Source organism: Melopsittacus undulatus, chromosome 4 (assembly GCF_012275295.1).
Source record: "Melopsittacus undulatus isolate bMelUnd1 chromosome 4, bMelUnd1.mat.Z, whole genome shotgun sequence".
Classification (NCBI taxonomy): Eukaryota; Metazoa; Chordata; class Aves; order Psittaciformes; family Psittaculidae; genus Melopsittacus; species Melopsittacus undulatus.
The window spans coordinates 47,613,733-47,630,991 of record NC_047530.1 but is presented as its reverse complement, the minus strand read 5'-3'; the positions used below and the strand labels follow the sequence as shown (position 1 = coordinate 47,630,991).

At 44.4% G+C, this 17,259-nt stretch overlaps 1 protein-coding gene across 3 annotated transcripts in view; it reads left to right on the top strand.

Annotated features, from left to right (window-relative positions):
* Positions 1-17,259, top strand: part of ACTN1 (actinin alpha 1) — an 86,894-nt gene that overhangs the window by 34,679 nt on the left and 34,956 nt on the right. For all 3 annotated transcript variants that reach the window (XM_005149248.4, XM_005149249.4, XM_005149250.4), the window contains exons 2-3: positions 6,607-6,721; positions 11,732-11,851. In XM_005149248.4, the coding sequence (XP_005149305.1) occupies positions 6,607-6,721; positions 11,732-11,851 (235 nt within the window). The remainder of the gene's footprint in view (positions 1-6,606; positions 6,722-11,731; positions 11,852-17,259) is intronic.

Below are 17,259 nucleotides of genomic sequence, written 5' to 3'. Positions count from 1 at the left end.
TCATGAAGGGCCTTTTCAGCACCCTGCTTTCTTTCACTAGACTTGGTGTAATCTGTCTTGTCCAGCCATGGCCTTTCTTGTGCCAAGATGTTGACAGGATCCAGGATTACTTTGTAATTACTCCCTAATTAACTGAGAACCTCCTTGTCAGCTTCTAGCACAGCCTTGGACAGGAAAAGAAACTGCAGCCAAGCCTGTCTTTTGAGTCTGTGTTGAGTGTGGGGAGGGTGATGAGCAGCCTCCCAGGAGACCTCTGCAGTTCTTCCAAGTGCTTTAAGGTGTGAAAGGAAGATTTGGAGAAGGGGTGCCACAGAAACTGTCACCAGGAGGGGGAAAATCACATGAAATGCTGGGTTTTAGTGCTGGTAATGAATTAGTGCTGAGTGCAGGGAAACTTGGACTGGATGGTTGAGACTTGTTTCATGGCTTTCAGTCCAAAAACTTCTGATTAATAAACTAATGATGGCCTAGTCTGTTCAAGGAGCAAGAGAGGTTTGTGGTGGCTGTGGGTTAGCATCCTCCTTATTTGATACAGTATATTCAGCTCCCAGACTACTAAAGTGGAAAGGATCCCTCTTTGGGGCAGCTAGAACTGCTTTATTAGTAGTTCTGTTGCTTGAAAAAAGCCATGTGTGCAGCAGTTTTCTGTCTGCTCTTAATAAATTATTAGTTATTAGCTGAGTGCCTCAGTCGTTGTTCCAGATAATTTCATGTCAATAAAATCCCCTGCAGTATGGAATCGGGGGTAGAACTCAGGACTGTCTCAGCAGTCTTGTAATGTATGGCGATGTAGCAAGGAGGCGCTGCGGGGAGTTTGCTGTTGGCCATGCGGGGAGCTCAGCCTGGCCATGCAGTCGGAATGCCCAGGTGCAAGCCTCTGAACACACAGAAGAGCAGCACTTGCAGCTGGAAAAACTGATTTTGTTTTCCACCTGTGCATGATGTATTGTTTGAATATCCTGCTTTCTTTTCTGGTGGCTGGAAAGGGAGTCTTCCTGTCAGCTCCCCTACAACACTAGAAGAAGGCCTGGGCTGGCACCCATAGCTTTCAGCCTGTTCAAGACCTCACTTTACAGAGCACATGTGCAAACAACATAAAACTATGCTACTGGTCTGAGATTTGTGTGCTAGCAGCACCACCCCCTTCTTAGCAGGAGCCAGACCTTTGTGGACAGATCTGAACAGCAGAGCTGTGTTGAAATACTTGCTCAAAATTCATCTTTCACACAAGCAAGGAGAGTGCCTTGGTTGCTGTGGACACTGCCTCCCTTTGAGTGCCGTGGTGGTGGTTTGGACAGGCAGTGCTTCAGTAATTGTTTGGTTGCTTAAGCGCAAAGCTTTCTGCTCTCAGGAGGTAAGCAGAACTGCACTCTGTTACAGCTTCTTCAGGGCTGTTACACAAATATACCAGTCTTTTGGCTTGTGTCAGAAAGTTTGTACTCACCCATTGAAAGCAGGGCTGCATGGAAGAGTGATTTAGCAAGGAGGGAAGAGCATCTGGAAAGGTCGGATAAAGCAGAAATGTCACTGTCACAGCCACAAAGAGATAAAACTGCCCACCACCACCCCCTCTTTTATTTTTAATATCTGTCATTTATGTGGTTGTGGTAGCTTTGACATTTGCATTGCTAAAATTGCTCAGCAGCTGAAGTGTGTTATGACTGTTTTCATGAGGCAAAGAGCTCCCTAGACCCACCCTGAGTGGTGTTATGGCATTGCTGCTTTCCAGGCAGAAGCATTCTTTGAACTTAAAAATGTTGATGTATTATCTTGCTTCCCCAGGTTTCAGGAACATCGCCTGAGCCATTTTGGTACTAGCAGAAAGGTACTGAATTTGGAAAGGGCAGTGTGAAGGGGAAGGGTTATTGGCTTTCCGGAACAAAAGCAAAAGTCTGAAGAAGCAGGGGCTCCCCATGTCATGTCAGAGAAAGGGATGTGCATGCTAGTTAGAGTAGGTGTGCACGTAGGCTTGTAGAGGTTACCCCAGCAGTGAACCTGCCACATGCTGAGGCCACAGGACATTTAATCATATTTACTTGCTTTTAGTAATGTTTGTTACTCTTTTTCTCTGGCAGGTTATATTGTGGCATAATATGAAGGTCTACTGTTTGTACAGCAGCAGCACACAAATAGCAAGTGCTCATCTCAGTGCCAGGGATCTTGCTGATGAAGCTGGGGTGTAATAAAAAGAAGCTACAAATCATAGCAGGGGGTGCAGAGAGCAATTATGAGAAAGGTGTGCCTGTACACACAACTGCACACACACTCCTGCATTGTCATCCTCCATTGTGAGCACTGAATAAGAGGCAGACCTGCAGGGGTGTCCTGGCAGTCTGTTGTGTCCAAAAATGAAATTAAGTCTACAGTATATGGAAAGATACAGGGCCAAGAAACATTGCTCCATTTGCACCTGTTGTGAAGTTGCCATAGAAAATTTATGGTGTGAGACCTGTGTGAAGAAAATCCAGTTGATGGTATGATTTTGTGCTATTATTTAACAGTAAGTAGTTTTCCAGCTCTGTGAAATTTCCATAAGCCTCAAGATTAACAGAGCATTTGTTTCCTCCACTGTGGGACAGGGAGTTAGAGGTAAGCAGGGAAGTAATCTCTAGGCTTCTGTGTCTGCAGGCAGCAAGGAGCACATCTGCTGCCTCAGAGGAGTGGGTTGAGCTCATCGCTGAGTAGACAGTGCTTCCCACCTGGCAGTGCATTTGTGCCTTCCACATTGGGGTGCTCCTTACCCTCACCCCAGCAAATACAGGTGATTTGGTTTGGGTTTGGTTTTTCTTCGACCGCTCCAGGACCAGGCCTGCACCAGAAAGCCGGCAGCCCTCTTCACTTCCGAAAGCTTGTTTGCTGGTGACAGGCAGCACAGCACCCCAAGCCGACTGCCATTGCTAGCAGTGACTCAGGGCGTGGGGAGGAGCAGCTGTGTTGCCCAGAAGGTGGATGGGGCGAGTGGGTGGTTTCAGTAGGTTTCCTAGAATAACAAAAAGGATCCTGTGCAGATGCTGAAGCCAAGGCGGTAAAAATGGTTCTAAACAAGACTGCCAGCAGTGCAAGCCCAGCGGACAGCAAAAATTTAGCTCCCCCTTCTTCTGTTGATCCCCCTAACTTTTCTGCTGCACTTCTCCAGCATTCCCCAGTCTGTCTGTCAAATCTCCTTCTGATTTAGCACTTTGAAGTAAGAAGATAGTTTACTCCTGTGCAGTGTATGCAGCTAATGCGACATAAATATATTTTCTGATTATTACATTTTGATGGATGTTGTTCTGGATTGGTCTGTGAAGCATATAGCTTATGAATCCCACCACAGTTATTAAAAGCATTCATAATCCTGCTCTCTTGCATCCGCACTGGGTTGCTAGTTGTTGCTGTCCCCCTATGCTGTTGTGCTACTTAAGGTATTATGCTTATTGGAATTTATGTAGGACCTGAAGGGTGCCTTGAGAAAATTACTGCACACTGGGGAGTTGTCCAGTGGGAACAACATGTACTCTATGACTTAGCCCTTCATGGTCTTGAAGGAAGAGTCCTTGAGGAATCCTATTCTTGAGGAGCTGAGGTGTCAGCTCTGCCAATGGTGGTTAGTGGCAGTGTTTTGCAAAGTCATCTCACTTCAGCATGTCTGAGGCTGTCATGTGGTGAAGATGGCTTCAGCAGAGAAGTTGGAATGCTGGCTCTGGGACTTACTTTTCCACCAAGTCCTAGGTGACTCTTTTGGCAATAAGAGCCTGACTGATCTGGTTGTTCTGCCAGGCTTTATAATAATGCAGAGTTTAGAAGTTTGTGGTTAGCTTTTAATTTCATCTGTGTTTCTTAGAAATGTAGACCCAGTTGACCACTTCAACCCACAAAATGTGCAAAGAGATGCCGAGTTGAGCTGTATCAGCATTATTGATGATTTAAAGGAGAACTTCCTGATCTGTTTTGGGTTGATAAAATGTAAAACTGAAATGGCTTCAAAGAAGTTATACAAGAAATAAAAGTGAAGCCCATTGGCTTTTTTTCCTCAATTCAACACAGATTTCGTAATGTCACTCAGGGCCTGTCACTAGCTCTAGATCTCCTGCTTTGTCTGCTTTCCAAATATGAGAGGTTCATGGGCATTCACCACCTTCCTGACATAACTTGCTCTCATGCTTTGGTGTTTGCTGATGTAGCATTTGAAAGCATCTCTGCTCTCATATGGTACTCTGGAGGAGTGAAGGAGCCTGGCTGCAGAAAGAAGCCAAATAAGTGAACCTTTTCGCATATAGTACAGCACAGGCAGTGAAATGAAGAGAAGGATGTACTTCAGGATACAGGATGCAGTTTCCAATAAAACTGCTCTTTTTTGGAGGAAAAAAAAACCCAAAGCACAACCAAAAAAACATACCACTTTTATTTCTCAGGGGAATAACAATAAAAAGCAATAAATGGTGCTTAATGACTTACTCTTTTTTTAAAGCTTCCAAATCTGGAAGGAAACGGGGCCATCTTGAAAAAAGAGATCCCAGACTTTCACAATACATGTATCTGTCCAAAGAGCCATTGCCATGAAAGTGTTTACAGCTGCACTGTTATCCTGCTCCATCCCACAGCCCCAGTGGAGAGCGAGGCCAGAGCACAGCAGTGGGAAGCTCAGCAGCTGTTTAGCAGTGCTTTTTCCAAGGAAGGATTCTGCTACGCTATTTGTAGTCACGTAAGCACGAATGTGAGCAGGTTAATGGAAGCAGCCCAGTTTCCAGGCAAATAAGAAAAAGCCCTGATGCTCTTTGCCATTTGGGATGATCTCTTTTGGAATTCTGTGCATGGTGTAAGCAGTGGTGAAACATTTCTAAATTTATGGCATGTCATCCCTCAGTATCAGCTGAGTCCTTTGTGCTGTGGCTTTTAACAGCCCAAAATGGCATGGGTGCTGTGGTCTACTCCACCCTCCTGCTTAGCCCATGTATGCCAAATTCTCTTTTGCAGAGGCTTGTTAGACACTGCTGAACTGCCTCCATGCACTGCTGAGCAGAAGACTAACCTTATACAAAGAAAGTAAACAGTTCTTTGTTGGGTCAATGAGTTGAATTGGCTCTGGGAGCACAGCTGGGAGAGGAAAAAAGACCTCCTTTCCTTGTGGTAGCACTGAGCTTTTGAAGCTGCTCATTACTTGAGTAACCTCACCCTTCTACTGAAGAGTGATTGAGGGGTTATCAGTTTGTACAAAGAAAAGGGTTCACTTGGTATCCTGTTCAAACATTGTGAAACACATTCATTAGCACTTGGACAAACTTGTCTGCCTTAAAAGAACTATCTGCTACCATTTACCCTTCAAACAGTACTTTTGTGTCAAAGAGCTTCTGCGTCTCTAGGTTGGACTGATTCACGTGTTTAAGACCATGTCATGCAGTGCCATTTGCTTCTTGTATTTTGACTGTCGAGTGGTAGCATTTATTTTTCTCTTTCATACCTGTTCATGTGGTGCTCTTTTGAGACAATCCCTACTATCACATCTCTTGGATGAGATAGTCCCTTCCCTGTCAGTGCCCCACAATGACCATGGTTCTTAACATGGGCTGATGGAGTGCAACCACAAAAAATGTGTCTTGTCATCAGTTGTGATGAAATTAATTTCTCTTATATGAGAGATCCTCTTATCCTGACCACTTGAGGTCAGAGGGCGGTTCCAGAAAGAGTTTTGTTTGGCCTGAATGCCTCTGGCTGTATTGTAGTTTGAGCATCAGTCCCTCCTGCACTTCAGACTCATGTTATTATTGTGGTGGTGGTGCATAATATTGCTAATTACAGAGTGGCTGTGATTTCTGTTATTGAAGTGGCTGCCATGATTTTTTTGCCAGAGGCTCTCAAACAGTAGGAGTTTGGGACTGTACAGAGTGTAGTATCGCTAAGTAATGGTTTACTTACATGCTTTCTAGGACCTGGATTTCTGCTAAGATAGGTGATAGCACTGTTATCCAGAAAACATGAACTTCTCTACATGATGGGCACAGTCACAAAGGGAAAGAAGGTCTGCTTAGAAGTGAGTCAGTGAGAACAGAGGCTGCAGGACAGACCTTACTTGGGATGTAGTTTATGTGACTGAAGAGCTTGGTGCTCTGTCTCTCCGTGTCTAAGGGCTGCAGTGTTTGCTGGGGATGAAGTAGACCAGAGATGGCTGATCATAGAAGAATGGTCCTTTTTTGTTCAAGCACCCATCTAGGGATGAGTTCTGAGATGCTCTTTTCCTTTCTCCTTCATATTATGTTAATATGCATCATTTAGCACCACTGGAGTCCCTAGCAATCTGAGCACTTAGCATGCCTTAAAATCGGTTTCAAGGTATTCTAAACAAAACACAAAATGTAGGGACCTCTCCAGAAAATCAGACATGCTGGAGCCATGAAGTGACTGTGTCTCTCAGATTCCATCTGTCACAGGAGCACTCTGCAACTTCTTGGGATATTTAGGTACTAACACTTGTGCCCTACAAGGACAAGGGCTGGAAAGGTGACAACTGAGCGAGCATTTGAATCTGTGTCATGGTGCCTAGCAGCACTGCTTTGGTTGTGAACTGTTGTTTGGCTTCTGGGAAGATTACTGACTGCTTTTTTTTTTTGCCTCTTTCCTGTGTTTCAGACGTTTACAGCATGGTGTAATTCTCACCTCCGCAAGGCTGGGACACAGATTGAGAACATAGAGGAAGATTTCAGGGATGGTCTTAAACTCATGTTACTTCTGGAAGTCATTTCAGGTGAGAGAGGTTCTGTGTGGTGCTCCCAAGTGTCCTGAGCATCTCCATTCTGAAATCTGTCCTCCCTCTTTCCCGCAGAATGGGGACAGCAAGAGCTGTAATGGTGCAGGTTTCACTGGAATATAAAAACAGCTGCTTCCTGATTCAGAACAAATTTCTCCCTAACGAATATCTTGTCTCCAGCAGTGACCGTTAGTGTGCTTTTGGAATGTACTCCAAACCTCATGGCCTGTGCCAGCTGCCCACGGCATTCCTGCTCCTGCCTCTCGTCTTTCCTCTGCCCGTCAGGAATGCACAGCCTCCTGTGAAGGCTCAGGCAACGGCTCTTACTGCTTGGCAGGGCTGACAAAGCAACTCTGGGAAGTGTGGGAATGTTGCACTGGCAAATCATACCAAAGCCACATGACAGTGGGAACAGGATAGAAGTTATTGGAAGAGGAGAGTCAAACCAGTAAATCTTCTGTGTCATTCATTTCAGCTGTGACTCAAGTCTTCCTATTCTAGTTTCTGAGCTCAGTGCTCAAGCCTTCAGGGAAAAAAAATCCCAAAGAAAAGCACAATCCCACAAAACCCAGTCTGTAATAAAAACAAGGGCATGAATAAGTTAGGTCACATTTATTTTCACTTCCTATCACGAATGTCCCACTACTTGACAAATAGCTACAGGGATTATTTCATATAAGCAGTAATCCTTACTGATGTGACAATGAAATAAAGCGGGATGCCTCCGAGTTGGGAGGCATCGAGGGGGGATAAGAATGTATATATGAAACAGGGGTTGTGTGCTCACAGATCTCCTTTTGCTGGTTTTTGAGCTGGTAATGGCAACCCAGTAACTTGCATGCCTGACCTTCTTGGTACATTTTCCAATAACATTGCCATGATAGAAGCACTCAGACTGCCTTCCCTCTGCCCCTCCTTTCCTTTCATTCTCTTCCCTTTCCCTTTGCCAGCTCCTGCAATGATGCAGTCATTATATGTGTTTTTCAGAATTTGTGAACACAGGATAAAACCTCTGGGGGTTGCCCATACTGGTAGTTTGGAGGGATCAGAATTCAAAATGGTATCGGGGCTTTGCAGCACACGCACTGCATCTGCAGTGCTTGTGAGAAACAAGGTGCCAGAGTCCCAGTTCATTTCCTTGGCTTGGTCCTAAAGCAGGGGGTCTCGTATTTCACACTGCTTGATTTCCTTGCCTCATTTCCCACTTTTCCTCTCATATTGTCCATTTATGAGCCCACTGGCAGGGATTGCCCAGACCCCTCTCAGTCTGGGCAGAAGCTGATGGCTTCCAAGTTCACTGGTGGTGTGGACACAGCGTTCCCCCATCTGCTGCAGAGTGGCTCTATGCCTGCAGCCAGCAAACAGATGATCAGGGGGCAAAGGCATGGGAGCATTTGTGGGCTGCATCCCACCTGAGGCCATGGTCCTTCATGCACTAAGGGCTGAGCATCCTTTCCTTAGAGCCAGCAGAAACTAGAACCATAATTCTCCTTAGGTACAGTGGTGAAAGAGGAGAAATATTGCATAGTTGCTTTTTCTGCATTTCATATCCATAATTGGTCATTCCATTTCCACTTGTGAGCCCTGCTGCTCTTATGGATCCTTTTTCCAGCTGCTGGCCCTGTTAGTAGCCCTTTTGGCCATAACTGGGGAAGCAGCAGCCCAGTCTGGGAGCAGCATGGGGCTAAGGAGTCTCTTGTTGGTTGGCAAGGGCTCGCCTGTATGTTACTACTGTTCACCTGCCAAAAGGGTGATGTTAGTCCTCCAGTTCCAGCTTGTGGCCTTTCCTTTTAGCTCTTGGAAGCTCCACACCTTCCTCTTCCTGTATGCTAGGGGACTGCAGAGCTCCTTATGGGAATTTGGCATGTACAGGATTGGTCTATAGCAGGCTGATCCTTTCCTCTAGCAGAGAGGGTGATGGCCATAAGAGTCTTCAGCAGTGAAAGCACTGGGCCCGGCTAGCCGAGAGCCATGCCTGGCTCCTCCTCTTGGCTACTGGGGTGTGTGGGACTGAGGGAGTGCTGTCCTCCTCTGCCCCTCTCCAGCAGTGGCTGCTGCTGGAGGAAGGATGGAGCCTGCCCCAGGGGAGCTGCTGCAGACCCTGGGGTGTGAGATGGACTATGCCCTGAAACAGGTCTCCTACAGCCGCACATGTCCTTGGGGGCACATTGCTGCCAGGCAGCTAAGGCAGGTAGGAAGATGTTTTCCCCATCTGGTGTGACTTCCCTAAGTACAGGAAGCACCTATGTCCTGCAAGAGGAGAGTGCCTCAGTTTTACTCAGCTTGGCACCTTCCTGTGGTGAGCTGTGCTGCTGATGGCTCCCCTTCCAGCCCAGCCAGAGCCCCTCAGTCCCCCAGATGCTGTGTAGTGGAAAAAGCTCCTCAGACAGTCCTGGGACTTCCTCATTCCAAGACCACTCCTGTTGGCCTCCATGGTGGGAAGTAACAGGTGGGCCTCCCCTTAGAAACTGCCCTTTCATTTATTACCACGTGTTTCCTTCCCCTGACAGAGACATTTTAAAAATAATGTACAAGACATAAAAAGGCTAAGCCCATGTTTAGTCCTTCCAAAAGAAAGTTACAAGGCCCCCACCTCTCCCCCAAACAGAAGGAATGACTGATTGAAATTTTTCCTAAACAAATTAGCAGTAAACAACTTCTATGCCAATGTGTCCTTACATTGTTTGGCTTTTAAAGTGTAGCCTTGGGCTAGTACATGAGAACTGGATAATGGGAGTAGACCATTCTCATTGTCTTAGCTGGGAGAAGTACTAAGAAATGAAGCAATGATGCAAATAGCTGAAAATAGAACATGTTTCTAGCAGGCTTCCCTTTTAATAGCCTACATCATTAATAATGTATGGCATGGAAAATGATGATTTTTTTCTTTGGAAGTCTACATTTGTAACAAAGTCCAAGCCTGAAGGAAATAGCCACTGGGTTTTGGGACTGAGTTCTTCCAAAAAATACTCTAGAACAAATATCCTATTGTGGTTTTTGAGAGAAGGAGACTGCAGTTTTGCAATCACCATCAATTGCTCGAGGATTGCATTTGTCAGAGGGAGCAATCCTGCTCTCTTCAGCCCCAGGGAGAGCAGTTAGATGCTCTCCCTTCTGTTGGCCACGCGCATGTGGCCACAAGGTGAATTGAATCAGCTTGATGTTCCAGCCGAAACCTAATCTCTTGTCTTTTTCTTTTTACAAGGCTAGTTACAGTCACATGAGCTGAAGTAAATGGTTATTTTTTAGCTGGTTTGGCCCATTTGTTGATGTTTGGCAGCATAGTTCTGCTTACATCTATTGTGAAGCTGCATGTAAAGATGTCGTTATGACACTGTCACAGAAAATGCTTCCACTTTTATGTGGAATGACTAGCGTTATCCAAATGGAAGAAGAAAGCAATGTGCCATGACGTGTACTGGAGGCTCCATTAAAGCAAAGGAGATTTTTTTTAATCCTGGGGTGCTACTCGAGGTAGTACCATAAATAAATCTTTCTACTTAAATTGTCAGACATTAGTGTTTAATTTTGAAAGTGAATCTGGTTTTATCCTTAAGCTTGAGAGCTAATGACACCAGCCTACTCTGAAACACTTCGAAAGGATTTTCATTTCCAGACTTTTTTGTTTTGTTGGGGCATGGCTATGGAAATTATCTGGTTTTCTCCCCTTTACCTTTTCCTCACTCCTTTGTTGGAAAAAAACCATGTGATTTTAGTATGAAAAAGAGTTCTTTGAAAAGTACTTTTCTTTCTCACTCTTCGACCTCAAATAAAGGTTTTGAGTCAGGCCACACTGACTTAAATATTCAGGTTTGAGATAAAGCAGGAGACTTTTAGAACTGAATAGGTCAGGTGAGTAATTGCTTGCCTGGACTTGCCCATTTGATCTCTTTTTAATTATCTCATAACTTCTTTTCAAAGTGCAAAACCTGCTTGCATTTTGTGCTGGTCTTTTTGTATTGTGGAGCTTGTGAGCTGAAAGCAGCTGTTCTGTTCATATTTTGGTGTTGTGTCACACACAGGTGGTTCCTGATGTCCCCTCTGATTAGTTTCTAGTAGAGGTTCCTTTGAAAAGTCCATTTGTATGCCCAGGCTTTAATTTGCTTACTCTGCATATTTGTTTAGCATTAGTAAAAGCAGGTTGTGAGCATAATTGCTGGCAGCCTATTAGGAGGGGCACGACTATACTGAATGCAACTCTTTCCAATGAATAAGGTTAAGAAAGCTCTTTTCCAAATTGTCCAGCTTTGTTCATGTCAGGAGCTGGCATTTGCCCCAAGACTTATTTCTATCGGAGATTTACCTCAGAGCTAGGCTGCTTCCTTCTCTGCCTCATAAACATTTAAAATGCATACCACTGTGTAAGAGACCATTGCACAGAGTTAGAAATACATCAGATGTAATCGAAAGGAGTTGAGATGACAGCCCTTACAGTTATAAAGCCACTTGGCAAAGAAGTGATTTTATTTCCTGGTACAGGCAGTTGTGGCTATTTAGGGAAGAAACTGGAGGGAAGGGAGGTCTGTATCCTGGCTGGGAAAAAGAAGGAGCAAGATACAAGATCACTCTCATATTTATAGGGAGTTCCAAGGAGGGATTTGCTTTGTAAAATGCTGAGGGGAGCTCCTAATCTGTCTTTGGGGGGAGGGAAGTTTGTGTCTTTTCCAGTCACCTTATCTGTGGCTGATCATATGGAGGTTAGTTCCACTGTCTAGCTTAGTGTGGTTTTGAAGGACCTTTTCACCTCTGCTATAAACCTGGTGTGGAGAGGACTCAATACCAACAGTTCCTCTGTTATTAAGTTATCTGGGATGCAACAAAAAGATACTTTTCTGTCTGATTCTTTCTGGGGCTACTTAACAGTGAGGGCTGTCCTGCATCCACTGTTGGAGAAGGGTGCAGGGAGATCTGCCCTCTGCGTGGCTGACAGCAGGAGCTACCAGCATGGGGAAACAGGGAAGAAAGGATTTAGAATTGTTTTCTAATTTATATTTTTCCTCTTACTAGGTGAACGTTTGGCTAAGCCAGAAAGAGGCAAAATGCGAGTGCACAAAATATCCAATGTGAACAAGGCCTTGGATTTCATTGCCAGCAAAGGAGTCAAACTAGTATCCATTGGAGCAGAAGGTAAAGAAACCAGCTGATTTGTCTAGGCTCAAGCTGTGCTGAACTATTGCCTTTCTCTCACACCTGCATGTCATTTCCCTTTGCACCTCTCTAGCTTTACCACGTCCTTGTAGAATATGCTACAGAGGGAAATGTGGGATATATTATGCCTTTACTCTGAATTTAAACCTCACCTTCACACCAAACTGCCAAACCTGATTCCCACATGGGCTTGGTCAGGTCCTCCTGATTTTCTTCTGGTTTTCATGAGTTAAGGAAAACATTGAGCAGTGGCAGAAACAAATTGAGTGGTTTCTTTCTCAAATCAAGAAAAGTCTCATCTGAAGCATAGCACCTGCTTGTAGTCAGAGTGTTGGAGAGCTGTTGGGAAAGATCCCCTATTGTGGTAGGATATCCCATGGGTCAAAGCTAAGTGCAATCCCCAGCACAATTCAGGGTCTCCAGAGGCTTCAGTTTTCAGTGCTTCCAGGCTTCTTGTGCACCCCAGAAAGGTGGGTACTCTGTCTGGAAGCCTGGGTATCGTTGTGTAGAGACCACTGTGGGCAGCACCAGGGGTGCCCCCGAGGTGAACTTGTGGATCATGCAGACAGCAGGGAGTTGTGTAGGATTTTTGTCTTCTTAGCAAAGATGGTGTGTGTTTTGCAGATATGTCACCCAAAATCCAGAAAGGCTTGCAGGTTACTAAGATAGTTTGCTCTTTTATAAACCTTTACAACTTGTCATCTTATCTGGTTTGTGTTTTCATGACACTTGTTTTCCTCTGCTCTGGACCTGTGTGTGAGTCCTGCCTATGGATTCCTGTTGTCACTGTTGCTGTGGAGACACTCTGCTTCTGTGGTATTTCTAGGTTTGTCTTTACAGTGACCACAGAAAATGAGGGAGGTTTGTTATCTCCTTCTTACAGATGGAATTACGTGGTTTCTCCAGGGAAACTCATGTCAGAGCTAGTAAATAAGCCCATGATGCAGTTCTGGATGGGTACTTCTCCTCTGGGAGAGTCATGGGGCTGCAGGGCTGAGCTCTGCCTGTTCTTACCCCAGGAGGTCAGAGCAGTGTTGACTGTCCCTAGTTTTGGCCTTTCAGGCATGCTTTTGCAGACATCTCCAAGACATGTGCCCATTCTGTGATCCACTTGTTCTGTGTCAGATCAGGCAGAATACCTCAGTCACTGCAGGTGCTTATGTTTGCCTTACCAAGACCTTTACCTCAGCATACTGAGACATGGGAACAATTTCAAACTAGTGTGCAGGGATATTGCAGATGCGACTTTATTTGGTATTAAGAGCAAAATGCGAGAGGTGAGTGGCTCAATGATATTGACATTTTGCATGCAAAACTTTTCTTCAGTTTTCTCAGCTTTTCCCACAGGAGCAACCTGAGGGTGTTCCTGGCTTTGAATACTGTTTATGTAGCAAAAATGCACATCTAAGGTCATTTTGTGCCCTTACAGAAAAGACTGATGCAGTGTCTGATACTGTAGTCCCTATCTATATGGGACCCTTTTCAAATTGGATCTGTAGCCAGAGGCCTTCCGCTTTAGGAAAATTCCTGCTGTCATTTGGATCTTGGGCAGACATTTGGATTTTTCTGGGAGCCTAGAGCATGTGTAAGGTCTCTCTTGCCTGCTCTATTCCCTTTTTTATTTTCTGATTCTGCTCTCCCTGGCACTAATTTGCCTTTTCCTCTCCTTCCACTGGATTTTTGTTTTTTGCTCTCTGCTCCTGAATCAGCTGTGACTGTATCCTCACAGCACTTGGAAACCATTTACAAGTAAAATGGTTTGTGATCAAAGATCTCCCAGGCCCAGTTGTTCAGTATGTATTCATGGCAGTTACCCTGTTCAGAAAGAGGCTGAGGTGCCCTTTTGTGACAGAAACCATGATTTTTATCAGTCCAAAGAGTGAGCCCAATCTCCTCTGCCAAATGTTCCTGTCTTTCCTATGTCATTGTGCCCATGCAGCTACATAGTGAACTCAATGTGGGTTTCTTTATACTAGCAAAGGCAGTACAGCACTGAAGTTTGAACCAAGGTTAGCTTTGATTTTTATGCTGAGGCTATGCTGCGATGACAGCTCAGGCCATGTAGGTGTGATCACAGTAAGGGCTCCCCAACTCCAGCTTCTGCCTGTGCACCCAGACCAAGCCCAGGCCACTCTGGTTGTCACCAGGAAGCATAACATGCTGCAGAGGCTTCTGCCTGGTCCACCAAGGTGCTTAGTGTACAGTAAGCTACACGTCACCCATAAAAATGGAATTTTACTTTGGAGAGCACAGCAGTAACTCTGTCCATGGAGGGGATTATAAACTTCCTGGAGCATGAATTTTAAGAGCTTACTTTCAGACTGTAAGAAGACATCATGCAGCAGCAAAGTAGAAGATAAGAGCAAATGAGGCAGACATACACTGAGACACCAAGAAAATGAGCTGTAAATGTCTCAAGCATGTTGGACTGATCTAGGAGGTTTTCCAGGTGGCTTTTCCGCCAGGGAATAAAACCACCATCCAGCAGCAGTGTTTGTACTGGCTAAGGCAGCACACTCCTCGCCTCGAAGTGGCTTTCTCCATGCCTGGGTATCTGCTGGGAAGCAGGGTTCTGTGTGAAGGGTCTGCAGCTCAGTTGTAGTTCTCTGTGTGCGCTCCACAAGTGGCATTGGCCATCAATGTCCTGGGTTGTTTGGTTGGGATTTTTGTTAAAAAATTAGCTCCAGAAAGCATCCCAAGGAGACTCTCAGATTAGCTTAAGCCTTGTGCAACCTTGTGTTTAATCAGAGCTAAAGCCAGCAAAAAACTTTTCATGGCATTTATCTTGCATTTCATCAAATAAAAATCCTTCTCAGCTGTTTACAAGCCGAGCTCTTCAGATGTGTCCCAGTAAAAGAGAACCAGAGTTGAAAAGGACTCCCTACACACAGCATGAGTTCAGGACAAATTCCATGTCCACATTCAATGAAGGATGAACTAAGCAGACAGAATAAGAGCTGCTTTTACAGCCATCTTTGACTGTTAACAATTCAAGATGATTCTAAACATCTTTGTTAGCCAGAGTCCATAGGATCAAAGCAGTTGTGGCATACAGCAGATCTGTGTAAATCTGAATCAAGGAAGTCTCTTGGCTGTTGAGGCTTCCAAAACATTTTTCATATGCTTTTAAATCTCACTGTCATCTGACACCTCAGAAGGCTTCTTTTGCTGTAATAGATTCCATACTATGGTGTCAAAAGCTCCTGGGATTTAACAGATTGAATAGGTCAAGCATGTGACCCTAAGACTGTTTTATTTGCACCTCTAATTTACATAGAAGTTGTGGCTTTCTTAGACAGATGTGACTCAGTTCAGTATAAAGATAACTTTGAATTAACTGATCCCTATTTTCATCTTCACAAGTGAAAAGGAGGAATAAAGCTTAGAGATTTCAACAGTTACAGAAGTCCCATTTGAGCAAAGCATCTACTGAAGCACCAGGCAGAGCAAGCATACATTTATTTGACAGTGGAAAGAGGGGAAAATAAGGTCTCTCCATGTCAGTGAGTGAAGCGTAGCATGTTTGTCCCTATTGCCTGCCTGCTCACAATTAGGGAGCCAAGATGTACACTCCCATCAACAATGCCAGCCATCTGTCCTAAATCTGGTTGGACCATCATTACTGACAATGCTTTCTAAAGACAGGGGCTTATGGCCTATCCTATTTTATTTGGCTTTTGTTAAGATAAACAAAATGCAGACCAGCCTTTATTTTGTGTCTCCACTGTTGCTCTGTATCTTCGGTTCCCAGATCATAATGCTGTCCTGCCAGTTGACCATGGGGTAACCAGAGACTGTGCTCCCATGGGCAACTCAGAAGTTCGTAGGGAGAAAATAGTTTCCGTGGCACAATCAAGCAAGCTGGGTGGAAGCATGTTCACTGTAGCAAAAAATATCCTTCCAGTGGATGCAGATCCCTCATTAGCTTTAGCCAGCAAGTGATCCACCCCCAGGCTGAATGTAAATCACATTAATAACATGTACTTGCTGCTGCTGTTCAGCGAACAGCTGCTGGTGGTGGAGTAAGTGCAGACAAGACTTGCAGAGGTCCTGCCTAGAAAGATCATTTGGAAGGCACAGTTAGCCAGAAGATACTGTCTGAATATTAGCCTTTTAATATTTTAATTGCTCTCACATTATTGAGCCTTACTTATATCAGCAGGGAACAAACACAGTATCTTTAATTAAGCATTAGGTTCTTCTAGCTTTGCAGTGTTATGTTCAACTTTTTAGCAAGTCCTGTGGAGTCACTTTCTGTTCATCACCGGGAAGCAGAAAGCTTTATGCAAACCTGTTTTGTTACCATGTTCTTCACTTTTCCTTCTTGGCCATATTCCACTATATTAGAAAGAGACTGGCAGCAGCTGAAGGAATCCTGAAGGAAAATGAGGTTGGCTTTTCAGGGGTGGAAAACCGAGTGAGGGCCAAAGAACATATGTCCTTTCTGATCAGGCTGGCTGCCTTTGTAACTGGGTTGACAGAAGTTTTTTAGCTCTAGAAATGAAAAATGCTTACTCACTTCTAACAGATAACAACAGTTTCGTTAGCTATTTAAAAAGGGGGAAAAAAAGTAAGAAAAGGACTGGGGATGGTATGGCTCATTAAGTGTGCATCCTAGGATGGATCACTCACCAACCTCACTCACATCAGTATCTGCTGGGTAGGTGGTGGGTTTTCTCTATGTCAAGAAAAAATAAAATGGTATGTAGAAGTGAAGTGGTAGAAATATTCTGGGCTTCTTCCATAGCAGCTTTGCTTTGGTTCACTGCTAAGGAAGAATAAGAAATGGAAGCAGGGAGCACACATCTTCCTCTTTAAATGAATAATGTAGTGAAGAGGGCTGGGGGAGATGAGGTGCTTTCCACGTTAACTCCACCAGCTAACTTTATAAAACTTGAATTTGAGAACTTGAGCTGAGCACAGTGCTGAGTTCTAATGCCACATTAGCAACTTAACGCCATCTGTTTTTAAGTAAGCATCTTGACCTTTATTTCCAATTAAAATCTGTGGAACAGGAACATTAATTACCTGTTCCAGCTCAATGATTGATTTACTAGTGTTCATAAAGCACATTTCAACATTAAAGTATTGCCATCAGATCTTAATCTAGTCCATTAAAATAAAGAGCTCCATTTAGTTGTGGATCTTAAATACATCCTAGGGTCCTCCTGCCAATTGCTCTGGTTTTTACAAGCACTGGGGGTTTTTGCTTTTCTGAAATCCCCACAAAGGTATATCATGAACAGAGCAAACAAGCTGAAAATATGGATGCTTTCTTTTGTATTTTAGCTGCAGCATCTTGGGTATTTCTAACAATAGTTATAATTTTCCTGTAAGTTGATTACGGTGCTTTATTGAAGGGGTGAAGAATGACAAAAAGTGCAGAA